Consider the following 22,118-nt stretch of genomic DNA (forward strand, 5'->3'; position numbering starts at 1 on the left):
ATAAAGTTTTCAAAATTTCTCGGTGACACAAATAATTAGAGTGTGCAAAATGGTTAACAAGCCACATTACTAATTTTTGTAAATATATACATAGAATGATTCGAATTCTCAGGCTGTTAAATAAAGTAAACTATATTTCAACAATCAAGGTTAAGATATGATAAAGGGCAAAAGGCTGACTGAACTAGACATTTTACAACCCAATACATCTCTTAAGATTATGGAAGCCCAAAACCGCCACTTTTTCAAAATAAATCTTTTTTCAAAATATCAATATATAAAACAGAAAAGAATATAAAAACTGAAAAAAGTATTATATAAAAACCAAAAAGAGTGTAATATAAAAAACAAAAAGTTGATATAAAATGCAAAAAAAGTCAATATAAAACCCAAAAAAGTTCAATATATAATCCCAAAAAGTTCAATATAAAAACGGCAGCCACCTAGCGGTCAAAATAATTACTTCATGCCACATCTCCACCCCCTTTATAGCCAGTTTGAATCCAGTAGTACAAACGGGGATTCTTGCGCGATAAGCGCATATTTGAGCATTTTATTTAATCACATAATTAAAAAACGAGTAAGCGCTTAAATAACGCTACTTAATGCGCATCGCTTTAAATTATTATTTTTTAAATTTAATGCGAAGGAAAACGACTGCGGCTGACTGCAGCGACTGGTCAGAGGAATAACGCGAGCCCCTCTGTTTTTTCCAGCGGTTATCGCTGGTCCGTCCGCTATTTTAGCGCTGTCGCCCGTCCGCTGTTTTCGACGGCTCATTATAAGCGAAAAAAAAATCCATTCAAATGTTTTGCGCTAGATCTAGCGCTATATCTAAGCGCGCGTGTCGCTAGCGATTTGTTTGCGATAAACTAACACGCAATGCGCTAAATATATATTTAGCGCAATTCATTGCAACTCATTTTTTTTACGAAACGCGCAAGCGCTTGGTTAATTAAAGTAAATGGTTTCGGAAAAGAAAACCATTGCGCGACTGGACGAGTAGCACGTGCCCGTCCATTATTTCAGCGCTTATCATGAGTCAGTTTGCTTGTCGTAGCGCTTATCGTCGCCCGTCCGCTGTTTAATAAGGCGACTCGCTGCGCACGGGTTATGCGCGTTTTGTAAATAATACGCATCTTGCGCGCGACATGCTAAATTTGGAGCATTTTATTTAATCTTTAATTAAAAAACGGCGCTAGGCGTATAGGCTTGCGCTTAAATAATTTGAGCGCTTATCGCTGGTACTTCAAGCTGGGTTAGCGCTGTTGCCCGTCCGCTGTTTTCAGCGGCTCATTATGCGAAAAATAATTAAAACACATTTTCACTCTACATCTAGCGCTAAATAAACGCGCATGGCGCTAGTGATGTATTTGCGATTTACTTGCGCGCGATGCGCTAAATTATTTAGCGCAATTCATTCCATCGTAGCATTTTATGGAACGCGTAAGCGCTTCGTTAATTTAACTAAATGGTTCAGGAAAAGAAAACCATTGCGCGACTGGCTCCATTATTTCAGCGCTTATCACGAGTAATTTTGCTTGTCCTAGCGCTTATCGTCGTCCGTCCGCTGTTTAAGGCTGTTTCGCTGCGCAAAAAATGTCAAAGTTTTAGCGCTGCGAAATCGTAAACTCGCTTATGATAAACTTAAGATTAACTTGCGCTCAATGCGCTAAATAGCCGGATTAAGTTCATTACATAAATTAAGAAGCGCTCATATAATTTGCTGAAATAAATATTTAGCGCAGATCTTGCGCAAAATATATTGAATTCATTATTTTTCGCGCTAAATATTTATTTTTGCTAGTTATTTCAACAAAGCTAATACAAGCGCTAATATGATGTACGGGCGCGCGGTAGACGTCCCGTCTGGCCGTCTCGTCCATTTGCCGTAATCGTTTTCCCATTCGTAACTTTTTATTAAAATTAACGAAACGCTTGCGGGTTTCCTAAATAATGCAATAAAATAAATTGCGCTAAATATAGCGCATCACGCGCAAGTTTATCGCAAACACATAGCTAGTCCCACGATCGCTTCGATAGCGCTAGATCTAGCGTGAAACATTTGAATGAATTATTTTTCACGTATATAATGATCCGCCGAAAACAGCGAAAGGACTAGCGGAAATAGCGAAAGGGCTCGCATTACTCGTCTAACCAGTCAGCGCAGTCGTTTTCCTTTGGATTAAATACAAAAAGTTAATTTAGAGCGATTCGCATTAAGTAGCGTTATTTAAAATTTAAGCGCTTGCGCTTTTTTAAATATATGATTAAATAATACGCTCCAATAGAGCGCATATCGCGCAAGAAGCGTTAAACATTTATTTTAACGCTTGCGTGTTTCGTAAGTTACAGACGGACTCGAGACAAGCGCTAAAATTATCGACGGGTGTGCGCAACTTGTCCAGTCGCCGCAATCGTTTTCTCTGTCGCATTTATTATTTTAATTAACGAAGCGCTTGGGCGTTTCGTAAATAATACAATGAAATAAATTGCGCTAAATATATATTTAGCGCATCGCGCGCAAGTTTATCGCAAACCAATTGCTAGCGCAACGCGCGCTTAGCGCAAAACATTGGAATGGCTTATTTTTCGCTTATAATGAGCCGCCGAAAACAGCGAACGGGCGACAGCGCTAAAATAGTGGACGGACCAGCGATATGCGCTTTAAAAAATCGGACGGGCTCGCGTTACTCGTCTGACCAGTCGCCGCAGTCAGCCGCAGTCGTTTTATTTCGCATTGCATTTTAAAAAATAATAATTTAGAGCGACGCGCATTAAGAAACGTTATTTAAGCGCTTGCTCGTTTTTTAATTATGTGATTAAATCCCCGTTTGTATACTACTGGATTCAAACTGGCTATAAAGGGGGTGGAGATGTGGCATGAAGTAATTATTTGGACCGCTAGGTGGCTGCCGTTTTTATATTGAACTTTTTTTGGATTATATACTGAACTTTTTGGGGGTTTTATATTGATTTTTTCTTGCTTTTTATATCAACTTTTTGTTTTTTATATTACACTCTTTTTGGTTTTTATATAATACTTTTTTCAGTTTTATATTGAATTTGTTTTTTATATATTCTTTTCTGTTTTATATAATGATATTTTGAAAATCATTATTATATTGAAAAAGTGGCGGTTTTGGGCTTCCATATAAGATGATGACGCCAGGTTGATGACTATTGTTGTGACTTGAAACTGATTTGATGATGTTTCTCATTCCTCATTTCAAATGTTGAAGAGAAAATTAAAATGCAGTGCACTCACCTGTTACTTGAATTAACTGAAATTCCAGAATATAAATGATCTAGAAAATGACAAAATGCGTTAGTAGGTATCAGTAGCGCTTATTCAATAGATTTAAGAAAATATTATCGTCAAGTGCAAATGTTGTGCCCCAACCAGTGCAACGAAATAGTATGAACAAAGTTCATTAATCTGAAAACAAATATGTGTTTAGAACAAACCACCAGCTTTATTATTTGGCCGTTTTGGCGTAAAGCACCACCGTGTTTTTGGCGTGATGACACGAATTTCAGGGTTTTATTAGGTTATTTGAATTTCAGCATGTCACACGAAAAAATATTGTAGCTATTAAAGATTGTGGGTGCTTTTATGTTTCAGTTGGTCATAAATTGTATATGTCGACACTTAAAATGTAGTAACGCATTCGCATTTTTAAAATAGAAAAAATTTGTCTACAAAAAAAACAAACACCTAGTAGCAAAATTTTGCACTGCGTATTGCAGATTTTCCGAACGTCGTCTGCAGGAAGACGATCGTGAGTCGTGAGTGACTGAGTGTTCAGTGTTGTCATAGACCTTGTTAGTCTATTTTGTGAGCAGTGTGAGTTTGCCATTTTGTTTACGTTTGCCTGCACTGCTGCTGAGGGAAAATGTATGCAGTAGCTACTCATTACGGGATGCTTCGACATTTTCCAACTTGAGAAAAAGGTAATTGTAGTTTGGATTCCTTAAAGCAAGGCTACTAACGTAAAATAGATATGTATGCGTTTACAGGTAAACTTGCCCATAATTTCAACTTTGCCAAGTTATTTGAACACTTGTCCTTGAAACTGTTGTATACATTTCGCCAATATCTCCTGCTACCTCTACCTGCTGTAATGGTATACGCTTCTGCCTCTTCATCCCTTGCAGAAACCCTTAAACCAGAGGTAATTGTGTGCAAGAGTTTACCTACCGGTAATTAGCCTGTCAGTCTGTGACTGAACAACAGCAATTTGTTGTATATACCAAGAGGTTTGTTTCGTTGTTTCTTCCTTTCTCCGTCACTTTACCCATCACTTTTCCCAGTCTGGTGTATCCCACCACATAATCATGGCGTTATTCGATCATATAATTCTTAGTGGCTTACCGACGAAAGGGCAAACTAGGTCGAGTGTAATGTGTTAATTCGGTTGGTACTATCTTAGAAGCTCGCAGGGGAGGGACTGTCGAAATTAGCGTAAACTTTTTCCTTTTTGTCTCATGCAAAGCAGCTGACGGACTTCTTTAACGATCGAAAAAGTAATCTTTTGTCAAATAGAATTCACATAGATTTCTCCAACAAAAGTAGGCGGAGGTTTTTATCGGAAATCTGCCTCTTATTGTGAAATATTAGTGTAAGTGATTTCTTCTTCAGTAAAAGGAGCATAGTTTTACTTTCGAGCAATTTTTCAAAGAAGATTAAATGGGTTTGCAAATTTATCGAAAATGAAAACAATTGAATTAGTGCAAATATACCTCCTGTGTATTACATGGCTGGAAAACAATCATAAGTGTAAAGGTATAGAACCAAAATTCCCGAGGGATATTTTTTTCATAAGACAAGTTGTGGGGAAGAAGTTGAAATATTATTAAAGAGAGAAAAAGTGAAGTTCACATCCACGAAATCATTCCCAGTTTTTTTTCTCACTCGTTCCCGCTCGTTCCGGACTCGCGACGAAATTATATTTTTTTTTAACGCGTACTTTTAACTCACTAGTAACTCTTGTCTTCTAACTTCCGTCTCCCACCTTCCGCCCTATTCCTTCCGTCTTCAACCTTCCGATCTACCGGATCTACCTATCCATTCTTCCGGTGCAACACTTCAAGTCAGGTCTTTGATGCTTATTTCCACTTTGATGCTTGCATTGAGATTTCTTAGAAATTTATCCTCTAGTGGAACAGTTTGTAAGCCTTCTGTCAGGTTTGCTATCGGTATAGCGTGAGTTCCAATGGTGTGATTTTTGAGGCCCATGTATTGGGTTCCTTTGACCTTAATGACTAAGAAATCCAGTTCCGACCTCGTCACATCAAATTGCAAAGTTTGATTCCATTCAGAATTTATCCCGTCTGCACTTTTGGCTGTTTTCGTGCGATTTTTATTTTCGTCGGCTTTTACTCCTTCGATACGTAGACTAACATATGTCTCGATCACTTTCTTGCTGGTTGTTAGATTTTTTCCCTTGATAACTGTGATTGATATTCTCCTTTTGTTGTTGGCAGGAACTCCTGGGTTCAATAGCGTAGCGGGTTTTAGGACGAAACCTGTGTTTCCGTTTTCTCGAAATAAGCTGTCGTATACGGCCAAGTGCGAGTCTCTGGTTTGTACGTTCAGTGCCACCAGTTGGCATCCAGCATTCAATGCCGAAATCGGGTTATAATTGCCCGAAAACTGCCGGTCTGCGCCGGGGTATATGCGAATCAATCGACGTTTGGTCACGTCCCTGAATCGCTCGAGGTTAATGTTTCCGGATCCTCCAAATATTCGGTCGACAATTTTTACTTTCAATGACTTTAATATCCCTTTGAATGTGTGTTCCGACAGCGATGAAACTTCGGTGACATTTCTATTGCTGAAGATGTCACCATGCTGGTGGTCGTCTTTTTGACAAATGTTAACCAGAGAGCCCCATTTTTTTTTGTCGGCTAACACTATAATCTTCCCCCTTAGTTCGTTGGGAGAAGGTAGACTTTTGAATTCTTTACTATCTTGTAAGTACAAAGAATCTTTAAAAATATCCAGCATTTCTCGTTTCAGGTAATTTCTTTGAAAGTCACTTAGATGATCTTCGAGGTCCAAAATTAATGGCAAATCATCTTTTTGGTAGTTTGCAGCAATGTCTTTTAAGACGTCAACTGCGCTGATTTTTGACGTTAAAGTCCAGCCATGGTAGATAACAGGTCCATTATAGCCGTCGTGTAGATCAAGCTCAAGGCATCGTACCTTGTTTAACATGGCACGTCGATAAGCCTCGACGGTGCTCTCTCCGATGAGCTGGTTGCCCAGAAGATAGGTATTATGAGAAGATTTGATGTAGTAGAATGATAGTGGATAATCATAATATCGGTCTTGAGTCGGGTTAATAGTCTCCGGAATTTTTTCTGTAATCTTCTCTTTGGAAGTATCCGGGATTTTTTCCGTTATTCTTTCCGGCACTGCTTCCAGTTTCTCAACCGAAATCTTAACTTGCTCAGGGACTTTTTTCTCACTTTCGTCAGTCAAGGTTTTTGAATTCAACAACAAATTATCGTGTGTTGTTATTATCGTCTGTTGTTTTTCTGACTGAAATTCAGGTTGGCTCGGCCCATTTCCGCCAGCGTTTATTGCGGAAGCAGTTGTTACTGGGATTCTCTCAGGTATTGGCTCCGGAATCTTCTCCGGTATTGTGTCTGGGATTTTTTCTTGGAATGTATTCAGATTTTGGTTCGGAGTTCTCTCCGGGATTGTTCCCGGAATATCAACTTGCTCATGGAATTTTTTCTCATTTTTTTCAGTCTGATCTTTTGAATTTAAAAACAATTTATCGGCATGTGTCGCCGTTTGTTCTGATTGTCTTGATGGCCCACTCTGAATTCCGTCGGCGTTTATTGCCGAAGCGGGTGTTTCAGGTGACGGCTTTGGTGCCGAATTCAAGGGCCAAAACAGGTGGATTATCTTGGAGCAAATGAATCCCCATACGATAAATCCGACAAGTTCAAGTATAGTTTCGTACATCTTTCAGGTAGTATTGCAAGCAGCTTCGAATCCCCCTCCTATATATCACCTTTGAGAGACTAAACGAGTCTGCAACTTAGGGAAAGTCCTCTATAGTCAAGATATTTGATCAAAAAAACAAAAAATATCGTTATTTTAATTGAATTCCACTTTAGTATTATACTTCCCACATTTTTCATAAAGAAAATTTATTCTATTCTTTTATTTTAATTTCTTAAATGGGTTTCTAAAGTAGACGGGGAATCGATTGTGCAATGTGTGTACAATTCGATTGTGCAACAAACGACTCCTAGTAGCAAAATTTCGAACTGCATGAAAATTTTTATTCCTCGAACGTCGTCTGCTCGAAATTGAACGTGATGCCGTTACGTGAAAAAGTGAGTTCCGCCAGTTGTTATTTTCTAAATATAATAATACTAGTAAATACCACAATCGTATGTGACCTCAATTCGGTGAAGGTTTCATCTTGTGTATATTAAAGATAGGCTTACGCATCATGAGCTTACGGAAAAGTACTTCTTATTCTGGCAATTACTCCAAATTAATATTAAGCAAATTATTCTTTCGCGGGCCGTGAGCCGTGATGGTCGGGTTGAAATGTTTAGTTGGCCAGTCGAGGCGTCGCTTCCGTAGCTGAAGAAGTCGCCGAATTCCTGAACGTGAAAACTGGCTGGCCCGGCATTAATCCCGTGATCTCACAGACGAAGCTCAACTCACCGGAGCCCTCGTTGAATCCCAGCAACCATTGATCACACATTTCCATATATCCATTTCGATTTCCGTGTAATACTTTTTTATGTTCAAATTTTTTTTTATTATTTTATTGAAAAAGTAATTACCTTTTCCAAAAACGTCTAGTGCATACACACCAAGATAGTAACACGTATACGAAATGAAAAAAAATAAATTATTACTCAGGGTAACTGAGTCTAAAAAATCAGGCAGAGAATTTACCTTCGAAAAACTGCTAAAACAACCTATAAAACTAAACACCAAAATTATTTTCATAACAGGACTGTATGTAAATCTAAGAAAATCATCCTGCAACATTTTTTTTAAAACCTTTAAATTCTCATGAAATTTCAAAAAGGCGTCCTCTGCGGGACCACATTTTCCTATTAATTCTTCAATCAACGTAACGACTTGATGTTCGTGTTGTTTCATGTCTAATTTTCTGAGTCTTATAAAATCTCTTTTTGGTAAAAGTTGTTTTTGATACAAATCTACTAAAAGACTTTCGTAATTGATGCCAAAGGTTTCATGGTAAAAATCCCTGGGAAGAGCGTAATAAATCATCAATTTTGTATACGCCGTTAGGACCCGCATCTTCGCTATTTTTGTCTCTGGTGTTTTTTCGCTTACATAAACCATTTTGAACAACGAAGTCGGATCGCTCAGTTCATCTTTGCCATTTTGCTTAGAAAAAGCGTATGACGTAAGAATTATCGTCACGATCGATCCGTAGTTGGACTCGTTGAATTTATGCAAAAACCCAAAAATACTGAACACAACGTCCATTGTGTAGCAATCTGGTAGTAAGATCATTAGACCACATATCAGAGTTGGTATTAGTGATATAAGGAACCCAAATGCGAAAAATGGCAAGAGATCTCTGTACCAGGAAATATCTGGCTCTGGCTGAACTTCATCGAGGTGGTATCGGAATTGTTCAAAGTCTGGAATATCCAATTGGTGGTTTGGATTAGAAAAGTCAGTTTCCATGTTTGGTAGTGAAACATTATTCATTTTTATCGGTAGGTTCGATTTCGCCTCACAGAAAGACTTGGATGCCATCTTGAGGTGATACTTCATCTTTATTTTTCTTAATTTTCATCTCTTATATATAGACTGAGTCTCCTGCAACTCTTTCGCATTGCATTTTGTCGACTTTTATTTAGAATTAATTAGACACATATTAGACATTAACTTAAAGAAATTACAAATTATCATTGTTTATGTTTAAAACAACATTGTTCAATCGTTCAAAATTTAATTAGATGACAAAATATTTAACAATTCGGTAAAAATTGTAGTCACGTATCGAAATAAAAACACTTTCCTTCGTTCACACGCTATCTCGCTTGTTACGCAACGTTACGGGATACAGCGATTCGCAGCGCCAACCGACTTATAAGGAGGAATCGGTTAACTTGGGGGTGGGGGTTGTAACTTGGGTAGAAGAGGAATGGAATGATGGAAGTAACTAATTAAAAAACCATGGAGAGAAGTTTTATTGATACGGAACGTGAAAGAAGCTATATTGTTGGGATGCTAACAGGCGGACGTGAATGACCTCTTCCCGTCGCATTGGTGTTTTCGGCTACGGTTAGGAATATTTAATTGAATTAAATCTAATCACGGCGGTTTTATTCGGATACTGGACAATGAACATTGCTTATATGTTGGCGTTTTTAACTTTTAATATAGTATAAGATAGAAAAGCAAGCTTATCAGCTCGCCGCGAAGGGATAGTCGTAAGCCAGTTGAAATCTGTCTTGAATGAAAAAATCATCAGGGCCTATTGTTCAGTTATGCCTTCCTGATTTTTCTATAATTTCAATCTTTTTTCTATGAAATTTTGTGAAAAAAAATCCTTTGAATTATTCTAAAAAACGAGTAACCTGAGCCCCGGTCAAATCCGGGGAACTTTTGTCTAGCGTAAAGTCGGACTGTTTTGCTATTCGCTTTTCTGTACCTTATAATCATCTGCCCGTAATAGTAGATTTTATCGTGGAAAATCTGCCCAGTACTTGAAGATTTCGTCATCACGGCGAGACATCTGGTGGTGATGCTGGTTGTAGCTTCATCAAAGATTGCGTCATGACGGCGACGACATCTGGTGTTGGGCATGTTTGGGCATGTTCCATTTTGGGGGAGGAGCCTGTGTTGACACATTATGCGTGACATGAATAAGCTCCTCCCCCAAAAGCTTGTTGTTTTATTATATATGGATGATAAGGGATGGTCGTAGTACTTTTTCTTAATTGCTTTTCGTGTTGACAGTCGCCGGTATAGTCTATCTATTATACGGCTCTGAGTGAAACTGTATCAATACTCTTTGTGATGTACTTGAACGTTAGAAAAAGGTAATTCTAGCTTGGATTCTCTAAGACAAGGTTACTTAAATAAATATGTATGCATTTACAGGTATACTAGCCCATAATTTTCACTAGGCCCAATTATTTGATCACATGTTCTTGTAACAGCTGTAGGCTACATTACGCTAAAATATCTCTTGCCACCTGTACTTGTTATAGTGTCGTACAGCTTTTTCATCCCTTGCAGACAACACTTAAAGTAAAGGTAACTATGCCATAAATTACCTTAAAGAAGGAATTTGATGACCAGCTGAAACCATTTGTTTACAGATTGTACACAATTCATTAGTTCAAAAAACAATGGTTCCAATAGCACCCTTCAGATTTTCAGTTTCCAGCCACATCAGTGGTAACAATCAATTTCAATCTTTTCTCTCTATTCCTATTAGCGTTCTACACTAGGGTTTATTATTCAACAAATTGTAAGAACTCATAATTTAACTAATGATTCTTGTGTTCTTGACTTAGATAAGGGACTTTTGTGGAAACTCAAATGAAAAACTCTGGTAACAGATAATTAATGTTGCTGAAAATTCAATATGGGTTTAATTATTCTACAACATTTTGGTTCACAAACTGAAGAATACAAAAAAAAAATGGGAGGTAATTAAAACAAGACTTTGAATGTCCGAATTTTTCGTTTGTGTTCTCTCGACTCCGGCTAACTCTAGTTTAACATTTATTTATATTGTAGCGCTATGCTGAACTCGTCTTTATTTTGAGTTTGATATTGAATAACATCTAGAAAGTTTGAAACATTTATTCTTGCATAGCTGTAAATGAAGACTTTATGGACACTTTAAGGACTGTAGTGTGTATTGATTACTCAACAGATAAACTCAGATGCTTGAAGAAAACTTGCTGTTAAATAAATAATGGTATGGTAAAATGAATCGATTTTTGATCATGTGGAGTGTTCAGACTAGAACCGACTAATAACATTTGACTGAACATTGAAACTACTTGTTAACACTAAACTTTTATTGCATGACGACTGTCGACTGGATTTGACATACTGCTGTTTAAGTCTATGTTCTTCTTTGTTTTTGTTAGGTGAACTAGCAACTTGCTGAGGACTCCATCCGCACAGTATTCTCGTAAAAGCTCTGAGTTACATTTTTAAATGAATAAGGAACTTCGTTTTTCTCTATTATTAATTGTACAAACCTTCTAAAATCCCTCGACCAGCAAGCGTAGATGACGGGATTCATGGCCGAGTTGATCCATCCGAGCCAATTGACAATCGTGCCGACTAATTCTGGGTCGTGAATACAAGACTGGCAAAAAGCGGACAGCAATGTTGTGACGAAGAACGGTGACCAACAAACGACGAAGACTCCCATCACGATACCCACGGTCCTATCAGGTATATCAGTAACATAATTAAACAGAATAGAATTAACTTGCAGAAATTTTCGTATAGAATTATAGCTTACTTAGCCGCCTTACGTTCTTTGGCAATTTTTGACAGTTTGCGGATCAGATTGAGTTTAGCGATTGGGAAGTAACGTCCGGATTCGCTGTCGCTAGCGACAACTGCCGATGAAGTTACAGACAACACAGTTTTTGGTGCGGATATCTCCGCCTCTGGTGAGGAATGGCGGCGACCAATCGTTCGTTTGATGCTGGACGATGGATCGGGTGTTTGTAAAACATCATCGCGGTAAGTGGTGTTAAATGTTGAGTTTTTAACGACAAACGAATGCTGGCGGTTGGCAATTTCATAGGTCAAAATGGCCGCGACGGCAGCACATCTACGAATTTCCGACGCGGCTCTGCCTCCGCGATGGATGCGCAACATTAATGGTTTGACAGTTCCCACCAATCCTGATTCCAGTCCTTTTTCTGTTCGTTTTACTATTTCACCTGTAGAAGTTACGACCCGCTTGGTGCCAAGGCGAAGGGATCGTGACTGGGCCACAGCTGCCCGGTAGATTCGGTAATAAGTGAAGACCATGACGGACAACGGGCCATAGAAGGAGATGGTCGAAGAAAAGACGAGGTATCCGATGTCGTCGGTATAGACGCACTGCTCCGGCACTGGATGCTTTCGTTGGTTGGTTCCGGATGTCGACGATGAGGCCATCAAATCGGAATTATTATTAGCCGCTACAGCTCTCCACCAGGCGATTGTTGGAAAACTTACGAGAATTGAACAAACCCAAACGAGGGCGATGAAACAAGCGGCTCTTTTGGGCGTCATCCGACTCGGGTAAGTGAACGGGTCCGTGATGGCCTTCCGATCGAATTAAAGATATTAGTTATTTGCATAACATTATAGCTTCAACCTTTATGTTGAATACTTTTTATCCTCAATTAGTCTTATATAATTAATTAGTTAATTTTTCATTTTAGCGATACCCAATAACGATCCACGGAGATGACACAGAGATTTAAGATGGATGCAGTACTGACCAGGACGTCGAACGAGTGCCACACGTCGCTACGAAAAGGCAATTTGACAAGGAAAAAGCCAATATTTGAATAAATACTACAATTAAAATTAGACGGGTAAATTTTTAATTTTATACCAGAGATCGCGACCGAATAGCCATCGCCGGTCTGATCGCATTTCGACGGCGGCGCTGAATGGCATGACGATGGATCCGACGAGACAATCGGCCACGGCCAGTGACATGATGAAATAATTGGTGACGGTGTGCAGGTAACGTTCCCTGGTCACCGCGGCGATGACCAAGGCGTTGCCCAGGACGGTGGCCAGACAAAAGGAGAACAACACCAAAGCCAAAATGGGATTGCCGTCATCCCAATCTTCTTTACCTGCCATCACCTCAGTAGTGTTGACGGTAATAAAATTTGAATTATTTACATCCCAACGCGTTCGATTCGACGACAGCACTACCGTAGTCACTAATTCCATAGCCTAGTTAAAACAAAATTTGAATTTGCCACCTCTGTGTTCTGCGAAATGGGCCGCGTCCAACTAACTTCAGGTTTTCCCTTGGAATACTATAAACTCTACGCAAATGGTCTTTATTATGAATGGCCCCCTGTCGGCTCCCGCTTGCCATCAGATGCATTACTCCCACTATATTCTCCCCTCCCCATTTTTCCATATTCTCCCGCATGTTTGTTACATCCGAGTGGCCTAAATTTAGTGGGTTTTTTGTGACAGTTTCAAGTCGCATATTAATCCCCTTTTCATTTTATTTCTGGTTGCAAGGCGAATTAGGTTAAGTGGATGAGACATTCGTGATGATTCAGTTTACATCAATATCGTACAATCCGCTGCTAAAATTTTTGTTTGTTAAAACATATTCTAGAAAAACATATTTTCAATGGGTTGAAATTATTCCGCTCCAGAAAGGTCTAAAAATATGGTACAAATGGACACATGTGGAACCCAAACCTATATTTGTCATTTGAATATAGTGTAATAATACTGTGTATCATTTCAATGTAGTATCCGGTTCCTTATGTTCAAGTTCCGAGATGTGCAGATGTGGTCCCGACCCATATTTCGGTGTCACTAATATTCTATTTTAAAATGCAACATTTTTGATATTTTTGGAAAAACCCGGTAGGGGAAACGCGTAGGTAAAAACGTTAATTTTACTACAACAGATTGAACACTCTCACAACAATGTTTCCTTTTGAGGAAAACCTTGCGGCGAAAGTGGAATCTCATTTTTTTATTGCTGACTTTATGTGGTAGGCCTGTAATTCATATCAAGCGGGAAGAAAAGAGAAATCTTATCACCAAGTACAGTTTCCTATAGTCTAATCATTATCCTTAATGCCTTTTTTTTCATGTATGCACTGTATAAACATGTCTACCCACCGAACACACCCCCCATTCTATCCTTTTCTCTTAATAATTTATAAAAGGTTTCACTTTTATGTGTGTACGCTAAACTCCATCATCAGTTTTCCCTGTTCACTTATCTTCGCCATTGGATTACACCGAATATCTTATGCACCACCGCTTATTACGGACCCTTAGTGAAAACTTTAAAAAGTGGCAAGTACTGCACCAACACCATCAGTGTAAAGTTGGCGTGGAACTGAGAAACAACATCAAATCCAATTGATTCAGAGATAACAAAGTATTTCAAATTCTCTTCCTGTTCGTCGAGTTGAGGTTTAAGTAATGAGCCATTCTAGCCATGATTAAAGCAGTAGTAAGTGGAAACATTTTCTTTTTAAATTGTAACGGCATTTTAATTCATTTGATTACATCACAGGCAATTCTCCTCTTTATGGTGGCGGTAGTTTTGTCTGGGGCCACAGAAACTCAACAGAGATTTACCCATGGGCCCTATCACTATGAAATTCTGGATAGGAATGTTCCTCAGCAGCCGATAGGTGATGAAATCGCAAGAGAATGGAATAACAAATTAATTGTGTACAAGTATCGATTGATTCGATTGGCCCGTTTGGGTATCCGACAGTACAAACTCAAGACGAAGGCTACTAATACTCATAACCCGGAAGTTTACAAACAAGTAGCACAGCAGCCCAATCAGGTATCTTTTTATTCAACCCTACCTCTTTCAGAAAATGGAAATAATTTAAAGACATTACGATTGATCCCACTGGAGTATCAAGTGGTACTGCCGGATTTGCCGGAACCCTTGGTGATCGCGACGCATTACAAGAACCTTCCGGAACCAAATGGAACTACTAAAGAAACTCTCCATCAAGAACTAAAGGATTGACTGGACTAAAAGTATCAACCGGCTTCAATGGAAATCAACATGGACTTCAAACTGAAACTGTTGGAACTCCCAAAACTCGTTAAAGGCTGAAGTCGGCTATTTGACAGTTACAAAATGCTATTTTCTCTCCAGTGTTTTCTATGCCCAAGAATCAGATTAAAGAAACTGTTCGACATTATTACGTTTAAATAAAAAATTGTGAGATTAATTAGTTTGAAATTTGAATATAGGGCCTAGCGATTTAATCAAAGAAATGTTATTGCTTTTTAAAATCAGCTGTTTTCGAGTTACTAAGGCGACAAGGCGACTGACCCTCTCCCCCCAAAATGGTTTGATTGCCTATCCCCTTTTTCTCTTTGTGTCTCAGCTCTAATGGCGTCGTCGTGTAGAACGTAGAAGCAGGTAGAGGCATGGTAGAAGGGTAGAAGGTGCTGTTGAAGCTTGAAAGTGTCGGGCAGTTATTCTTAGTTCAACAAAGAATATATATTTCTTGTGTCTTATGTTCGTGTGATATATCTTATGTTCGTTACTCGAGTCGAATTAAAGATTCATTACACCCCCATTTCACCAACACATCGCATACTTTCCCGAAGTGAGTGCTATGGTTCTGTTTTTTAAAGATTAACAGTCACATGTTGCTTCTGTATAAGTTCTTGTGTGTGTGATATTAGCTGGTCGTGATTAGTGAGGTAGAGGAACGTGATTCTCCCTTGGTTGTTGTGTTTTATCAGTTTATTTACTTGACTGAATAATTTCGATAAGAAAAAGTTTTTTAAAGATGTTCTTGACAGTTCACATGCATAAAGAATAGATTTCAACAATTTGACATTACTAGCGAAAGCTCAACAGTCACCAGTATTAGAAGATTAATGACATTTATCTCAAGCCAACAGGAAATCGTAAAACGAGCGATGGGCTCGACCAATTTTGGCCGCCCAATTGATTTGGAGACCCAAATTCTCACGCGTGTTGGATATCGGAGGAAAGCCCAACATGCTGGGTTTGAAAGGAGCCTCTCCCAAAAGTCTGTCATTGTTGTTGTATCTGCGTGAAGGTTGTGGTTTGGACTGAAGAGGAGGACTGTAGTGTGCTGGGAGTCTATATTTTGGTTGTTCGACAGGTCGTGGTGGATAAAACAGAGGAGGATCAACTTCTAGTGCTGATGGAGAAGCAGGGACTTCTGTCTGTACTTGGGGGCTCACCAATTTGCTGTTTTCATTGACAGTTTCAACCACAGCAGGTATTTTGTCATTTAATGGAACAAGCGGTGAGCTAGTAACATCTCCAAGATCTGTCATATTTTCATCTGTCGTTATTTGTTCATCTTGTCCCTGAACCAAAGCAGGGTGCGTAGGTTGTTCCTGAGTGTTGGCGTAGAGCAGATTTCCACCTGACGTTCCCACTTCAGCCGTACGGGACAAACGAATTGGCTGAGCCAAACTTGACGTGAGTTGCACAAAAACGATGACAGCCAGGAATACTGTATAGCTTCTTGACTGATAAGGAAATCAATTTGTAAGTAGAAAGTCATTAATTGCAAAAGAATATTTTGAATAATTAACTTACATTGGGCAATCTCATTTTTAAGATATTGGAGTTGCTTGCTGCTCAGTAGACGATTTGAATGTGACTAAACTACGAAACAAAACGCGGGCTTATATAGGGGACTAATACTTTTGGTTTGTTTTCGTCTGTTGTCTGTTCTTTCTCCACTTTCCCCGCTGGTGGATGACCAGGCTCACCACAAAAAATCATCTCGGGATGATTTTTAGCTTACCTGTTATTATTGCGACTGTTACGATTCTACCCGGGGACGTCGTTTGTCCTGCCATAAGCGAACGTAATCGACGAAAGTGAAAATTAGGTCGAAAGCGCAGATGTATTAATTTCATCCGCGTTATTCTGCAACTCGTGCCGAAGACCGACAGACGATTAGCGATTTCTATTCTTCCAAACAGCTGACGGAACGGCTCGTTTCTCCACATTTTTAAGAGTAACAACAGCCGTCTAATCTTCTACCTGCGCTCAGGGCAATACCGTCTACAGTAAGCAGTCTATTTAGCCTTTCCTGATGAGCTTTTGGTTTCTCCTTTTCTCTTCTCGGTATGCAGAGTAGAAACTGTGCAATAGTTCTGCTTGTTATCCATTTTTGCGACAGTCAGTCGAGTTGTAATGAAGCATTTTTCGTGAAATCTCTTCAGGATTATTTATGACTACAGTAGATTGGATAGACTTAGTAACCGGAGAATCTCCAGCAAATAGAATTTTTCAACTATTTTTGGAGTTCCAACTACTAGGTAATAATAACCCCTTTGGCTGGTTTGTCAAAAAATCTTAGTTTATTTATTTACTCCGCTAGGTCAGTGAACCAACTGCAATAATACGTGCGTCTATGTTTCTAAATATGTATCTTCAGTAATTAATCTTTTCAAACCTCCTTATAGGCTCATTGATTCCTTGATTAATACGATTTCTTGCTTTATTTCTGTTACTTTAAAAGTAATATGATAATCATTGTTTTCATAAAGATTGTATTTCAACCAATTGGGTTACACAGATTGTTTATTTCATTGCTCAAGTATTACAACAAAATAGAAATGAAATTTTACGACTGCTCAACAGTCTTCAACATCATATGCTTTTCGTGTAACAAGTGAATTATGTACATGCCATCCTCCCAAACATCCTTGACTTACCAACTTATTTGATGACCCACATTTTCGCGTGTATTGGATATTACAGGGAAGCCAAAAATATTGGGTTTGAAGGAAGCGGATCCGGAGGATTGACGACGAGAGTTGCTGTTTCCCCGTTCCGGATGAGGATTGAAAGTGTCACGAATAGTACCGTAGCTGGTCGGTCGGTCTGGCAGTGGTGGATAAAACAGTGGAAGATCCACTAACGAATCAGAAGAAGTAACAGATGGCGATGGCTGATGGGTGGCGGGTGCAGGGAGTTGAGGCGGAGGATTCACGAAATCATCGAAGCTTCCCCCTTGCAGCACAAGGGGCATCTCCTTACTTGTCGTCATAACAGGTTCGTTCGCAATCGCAATTTGATCTTCTTCATTTCCGTTTAATGTATTTTGGTAATCCTGTCTCAGTTTTGTTTCGTTGTGCGAGAAATTGTGGATTAGGACAAGGTTTGGACCCAACTTTGGCGGTCCGGAATTCTTCGATTCAGCTGGACTGGAAGGTCGAACAGGATTGGCACATTGAAGTGGCAGTTGAAGCAAGAGCAGGTAAGCCAAGAACGCTGTGTTGATTCCTAACTATAATTTTAAAAATGTGCAATCATCAAGTCATTCGAAAATTAATTGTAGACCATTAACTTACGTTAGCACACCCCATATTAATGATGAATTGAGACTAGCTATATTCGAAGGAGATGTGTTTTTCTTGGACAAAGTCTGACTGAACAACATAGCAATTTGTGCATGAGATTATATACCGAGAGGCTTGTTTCGTTGTTTCTTCCTTTCTCCTTCACTTTCCCCATTAGTCTGGTGTATAACGACCCACCACCAAATCATGGCGTTATTCGATTATACTTTCCGTTAAAATGCGCTTTCTGTTGGAGACAGACATATAAGTCTTAGTGACTTACCGACGAAAGGGAAAACTAGGTCGAGTGTAATGTGTTAATTCGGTTGGTACTATCTTGGAGCGCGCAGGGGAGGAGGGACTGTCGAAATTAGCGTAAACGATTTCTTTTGTCTCATACAAAGCAGCTGACGGACTTCTTTTCCCATTTTTAACGATCGAAAAAGTCATTTTCTTAGTCAAATAGAATTCACATCGATTTCTCCAACTAAACTAGTCGGACAGTTGAGGTTTTCTCGGTACGTAATCTGTCTCGTCTTGTGAAATATGAATGTAAGTGATTTCTCTTTCAGTAAAAGGAACATTTTTAAATTCAAAAGATTAAATGCGTTTGCAAATTTCTCGAAAATAGAAACAACTGAAATAGTGCAAATACGTTATGTGTATTACTTGGCTGAAAAACAATTACGAGTTGTAATCATACAGTAACCAGAATTCCCGAGGGATATCGTATTCAGTAGAAACGTTGTGGGAAACAAGTTGAAATATTATTAAAGAGTGGAGGAAAAAAAAAAAGTTTACAGTCACGAAATCGTTCGTTCCCAGTTTAGTTTTCCATTGGTAGTAACTTATTACCCCCGATGAAATTCTCTTTCTCCTTGCTCACCTCTACCTTCCGTCTTCTATTTATCCATTAGTCCGGTGCAACACTTCAAGTCAGGTCTTTGATGCTTATTTCCACTTTGATGCTTGCATTGAGATTTCTTAGAAATTTATCCTCTAGTGGAACAGTTTGTAAGCCTTCTGTCAGGTTTGCTATCGGTATAGCGTGAGTTCCAATGGTGTGATTTTTGAGGCCCATGTATTGGGTTCCTTTGACCTTAATGACTAAGAAATCGAGTTCCGACCTCGTCACATCAAATTGCAAAGTTTGATTCCATTCAGAATTTATCCCGTCTGCACTTTTGGCTGTTTTCGTGCGATGTTTCTTTTCGTCGGCTTTTACTCCTTCGATACGTAGACTAACATATGTCTCGATCACTTTCTTGCTGGTTGTTAGGTTTTTTCCTTTGATAACTGTGATTGATATTCTCCTTTTGTTGTTGGCAGGAACTCCTGGGTTCAATAGCGTAGCGGGTTTTAGGACGAAACCTGTGTTTCCGTTTTCTCGAAATAAGCTGTCGTATACGGCTAAGTGCGAGTCTCTGGTTTGTACGTTCAGTGCCACCAGTTGGCATCCAGCATTCAATGCCGAAATCGGGTTATAATTGCCCGAAAACTGCCGGTCTGCGCCGGGATATACCCGAATCAATCGACGTCTGGTCACGTCCCTGAATCGCTCGAGGTTAATGTTTCCGGATCCTCCAAATATTCGGTCGACAATTTTTACTTTCAATGACTTTAATATCCCTTTGAATGTGTGTTCCGACAGCGATGAAACTTCGTTGACATTTCTATTGCTGAAGATGTCACCATGCTGGTGGTCGTCTTTTTGACAAATGTTAACCAGAGAGCCCCATTTCTTTTTGTCGGCTAACACTATAATCTTCCCCCTTAGTTCGTTGGGAGAAGGTAGACTTTTGAATTCTTTGGTATCTTGTAAGTATAAAGAATCTTTAAAAATATCCAGCATTTCTCGTTTCACGTAATTTCTTTGAAAGTCACTTAGATGATCTTCGAAGTCCAAAATTAATGGTAGGTCATCTTTTTGATAGGTGGAAGCAATGTCTTTTAAGACGTCAGCTGCGCTAATTTTGGACGTTAAAGTCCAGCCATGGTAGATAACAGGTCCATTATAGCCGTCGTGTAGATCCAGCTCTAGGCATCGTACCTTGTTTGAGATGGCACGTTGATAAGCCTCTATGGTGCTCTCTCCGATTAGCTGGTTGCCCAGAAGATAGGTATTATGAGAAGATTTGATGTAGTAGAATGATAGTGGATAATCGTAATATTGGTCTTGAGTCGGGTTAATAGTCTCCGGAATTTTTTCTGTAATCTTCTCTTTGGAAGTATCCGGGATTTTTTCCGTTATTCTTTCCAGCACTGCTTCCAGTTTCTCAACCGGAATCTTAACTTGCTCAGGGACTTTTTTCTCACTTTCGTCAGTCAAGGTTTTTGAATTCAACAACAAATTATCGTGTGTTGTTATTATCGTCTGTTGTTTTTCTGACTGAAATTCAGGTTGGCTCGGCCCATTTCCGCCAGCGTTTATTGCGGAAGCAGTTGTTACTGGGATTCTCTCAGGTATTGGCTCCGGAATCTTCTCCGGTATTGTCTCTGGGATTTTTTCTTGGAATGCATCCAGAATTTGGTTTGGAGTTCTCTCCGGGATTGTTCCCAGAATATCAACTTGCTCATGGATTTTTTTCTCATTTTCTTCAGTCTGATCTTTTAAATTCAACAACAAACAATCGGCTTCTGTCGCCGTTTGTTGTTGTTCTGATTGTCTTGATGGCCCACTCTGAATTCCGTCATCGTTTATTGCCGAAGCGGGTGTTTCAGGTGACGGCTTTGGTGCCGAATTCAAGGGCCAAAACAGGTGGATTATCTTGGAGCAAATGAATCCCCATACGATAAATCCGACAAGTTCAAGTATAGTTTCGTACATCTTTCACGTAGTTTTGCAGGCAGCTTCGAATCCCCCTCCTATATATCACCTTTGAGAGACTAAACGAGTCTGCAACTTAGGGAAAGTCCTCTATAGTTAAGATATTTGATCAAAAAAACAAAAAAATATCGTTATTTTAATTGAATTCCACTTTAGTATTTTACTTCCCACATTTTTCATAAAGAAAATTTATTCTTTTCATTGATTTTAATTTCTTAAATCGTTTTCTAAAGTAGACGGGGACTCGATTGTGCAATGTGTGCACAATTCGATTGTGCAACAAACGACTCCTAGTAGCAAAATTTCGAACTGCATGAAAATTTTTATTCCTCGAACGTCGTCTGCTCGAAACTGAACGTGATTACGTGAGGCCGTTACGTGAAAAAGTGAGTTCCGCCAGTTTTTTTTTTATATAATAATATGATAAGGGATGGTCGTAGTACTTTTTCTTAATTGCTATTCGTGTTGACAATTGCCGATATAGTCTATCTTTAATACAGCACTGAGTGAAACTGTATCAATACTCTTTGCAGTGTACCTGAACGTTAGAAAAGGTAATTCTAGCTTGGATTCTCTACGACAAGGTTACTTAAAATAAATATGTATGCATTTGCAGGTATACTAGCCCATAATTTTCACTAGGCCCAATTATTTGATCACATGTTCTTGTAACAGCTGTACATTACGCTAAAATATCTCTTGCCACCTGTACATGCTATAGTGGTGTACAGCTTTTTCATCCCTTGCAGATTACACTTAAAGTGAAGGTAATTATGCCACAAATTACCTTAAAGAAGGCAATAGATTTTGATGACCAGCTGAAACCATTTGTTTACAGATTGTACCCAATTCACTAGTTTAAAATAAAAATCTCTTGTAGCACCTTAATTTTGATTTTCCATCCAAAATTCTATGCAACACTTCATATACTTGGTAGTACGTCTCAAGTGAAAAACATGTCTTGTAAATGGTAGCAACCAATTTCAACCTTTTCAGTGCTTTGGAATTTGTTGCTTTCGTGGTTATCAGGGTTTTATATGGTGTAAGCCATTGTTGTAATTTGAAAGGAGATGCACAGATTATTTTCCATGACCTATTATGTTTAAAGTAAACTAGACAGAAGAAAAACTTGAGAAGGTTGAGTCTGCTTTAGCCGGTTCTTAATCAGAGCTTTTTATAAAAAAAAGAAAGCTAAAAAAGCTTGTTTATTGA

General features: G+C 38.9%; 5 protein-coding genes and 1 long non-coding RNA gene across 12 annotated transcripts; 3 read left to right on the forward strand and 3 right to left on the reverse strand.

Moving 5' to 3' along the window:
- Positions 1–5,089: 5,089 nt before the first annotated feature.
- Positions 5,090–6,220, reverse strand: LOC124348759 (1-phosphatidylinositol 4,5-bisphosphate phosphodiesterase delta-4-like). Its single transcript, XM_046799031.1, has one exon. The coding sequence runs from the start codon at positions 6,218–6,220 to the stop codon at positions 5,090–5,092; it is 1,131 nt and encodes a 376-aa protein (XP_046654987.1).
- A 1,027-nt stretch (positions 6,221–7,247) lies between these two features.
- Positions 7,248–12,031, forward strand: LOC124350878. Of its 2 annotated transcripts, XR_006921229.1 has the most exons (11): positions 7,248–7,356; positions 9,983–10,065; positions 10,127–10,282; positions 10,348–10,426; positions 10,546–10,680; positions 10,772–10,955; positions 11,131–11,174; positions 11,266–11,443; positions 11,549–11,740; positions 11,805–11,883; positions 11,950–12,031. It is a non-coding gene; the product is annotated as an uncharacterized LOC124350878 (long non-coding RNA). The 2 variants fall into 2 exon arrangements; XR_006921228.1 differs by lacking the exon at positions 10,772–10,955 and having other exon boundaries at positions 10,186–10,282.
- On the reverse strand, positions 10,945–13,502 carry LOC124350610 (dopamine receptor 2-like). Its single transcript, XM_046801393.1, has 5 exons — positions 12,609–13,502; positions 12,439–12,520; positions 11,514–12,313; positions 11,245–11,436; positions 10,945–11,183 (listed from the first exon to the last, which is right to left on the reverse strand). The coding sequence occupies exons 1-5, from the start codon at positions 12,956–12,958 to the stop codon at positions 11,000–11,002; spliced, it is 1,608 nt and encodes a 535-aa protein (XP_046657349.1). The 5' UTR covers positions 12,959–13,502; the 3' UTR covers positions 10,945–10,999.
- LOC124350815 lies at positions 12,201–14,964 on the forward strand. 3 transcript variants are annotated; one of them, XR_006921121.1, is made up of 6 exons: positions 12,201–12,289; positions 12,433–12,588; positions 12,743–12,884; positions 13,966–14,219; positions 14,283–14,564; positions 14,640–14,964. XR_006921121.1 is itself a non-coding variant. In XM_046801646.1 (4 exons), the coding sequence occupies exons 2-4, from the start codon at positions 14,205–14,207 to the stop codon at positions 14,754–14,756; spliced, it is 414 nt and encodes a 137-aa protein (XP_046657602.1). In that variant the 5' UTR covers positions 12,798–12,884; positions 13,927–14,204; the 3' UTR covers positions 14,757–14,964. The 3 variants fall into 3 exon arrangements, 2 of the variants coding, with proteins under 2 accessions (XP_046657602.1, XP_046657601.1); XM_046801646.1 differs by lacking the exons at positions 12,201–12,289; positions 12,433–12,588 and having other exon boundaries at positions 12,798–12,884; positions 13,927–14,219; XM_046801645.1 differs by lacking the exons at positions 12,201–12,289; positions 12,433–12,588; positions 12,743–12,884 and having other exon boundaries at positions 13,871–14,219.
- Positions 14,965–15,473: 509 nt separating this feature from the next.
- On the reverse strand, positions 15,474–17,142 carry LOC124350770. The gene is made up of 2 exons (XM_046801601.1): positions 16,323–17,142; positions 15,474–16,252 (listed from the first exon to the last, which is right to left on the reverse strand). Exons 1-2 carry the CDS (start codon positions 16,335–16,337, stop codon positions 15,638–15,640), a joined length of 630 nt encoding a protein of 209 aa, XP_046657557.1. The 5' UTR covers positions 16,338–17,142; the 3' UTR covers positions 15,474–15,637.
- Positions 17,143–17,639: 497 nt separating this feature from the next.
- LOC124350822 lies at positions 17,640–21,765 on the forward strand. 4 transcript variants are annotated; one of them, XR_006921124.1, is made up of 3 exons: positions 17,640–17,792; positions 17,860–17,997; positions 20,480–21,765. XR_006921124.1 is itself a non-coding variant. In XM_046801653.1 (3 exons), the coding sequence occupies exons 1-3, from the start codon at positions 17,835–17,837 to the stop codon at positions 21,259–21,261; spliced, it is 348 nt and encodes a 115-aa protein (XP_046657609.1). In that variant the 5' UTR covers positions 17,818–17,834; the 3' UTR covers positions 21,262–21,765. The 4 variants fall into 4 exon arrangements, 1 of the variants encoding a protein (XP_046657609.1); XR_006921122.1 differs by having other exon boundaries at positions 21,140–21,765; XR_006921125.1 differs by having other exon boundaries at positions 21,143–21,765.
- Positions 21,766–22,118: the final 353 nt, after the last annotated feature.

The sequence above is a fragment of the Daphnia pulicaria genome, chromosome 7 (assembly GCF_021234035.1).
Source record: "Daphnia pulicaria isolate SC F1-1A chromosome 7, SC_F0-13Bv2, whole genome shotgun sequence".
Classification (NCBI taxonomy): Eukaryota; Metazoa; Arthropoda; class Branchiopoda; order Diplostraca; family Daphniidae; genus Daphnia; species Daphnia pulicaria.

Coding starts and splice junctions, on each gene's coding strand:
- LOC124348759 (XM_046799031.1), bottom strand. CDS start 6,220: ATGTTAAACAAGGTACGATGCCTTGAGCTTGATCTACACGACGGCTAT.
- LOC124350610 (XM_046801393.1), bottom strand. CDS start 12,958: ATGGAATTAGTGACTACGGTAGTGCTGTCGTCGAATCGAACGCGTTGG. Junction 12,521..12,608: donor CTATTCGGTCGCGATCTCTG/GTATAAAATTAA, acceptor GCCTTTTCGTAG/CGACGTGTGGCACTCGTTCG. Junction 12,314..12,438: donor TCTCCGTGGATCGTTATTGG/GTATCGCTAAAA, acceptor TTCGATCGGAAG/GCCATCACGGACCCGTTCAC.
- LOC124350815 (XM_046801646.1), top strand. Junction 14,565..14,639: donor TAGCACAGCAGCCCAATCAG/GTATCTTTTTAT, acceptor ATCCCACTGGAG/TATCAAGTGGTACTGCCGGA.
- LOC124350822 (XM_046801653.1), top strand. CDS start 17,835: ATGTATTTTGGTAATCCTGTCTCAGTTTTGTTTCGTTGTGCGAGAAAT. Junction 17,998..20,479: donor GGCAGTTGAAGCAAGAGCAG/GTAAGCCAAGAA, acceptor ACTGAAATTCAG/GTTGGCTCGGCCCATTTCCG. Junction 20,543..21,139: donor TGTTACTGGGATTCTCTCAG/GTATTGGCTCCG, acceptor CGTTTTCTAAAG/TAGACGGGGACTCGATTGTG.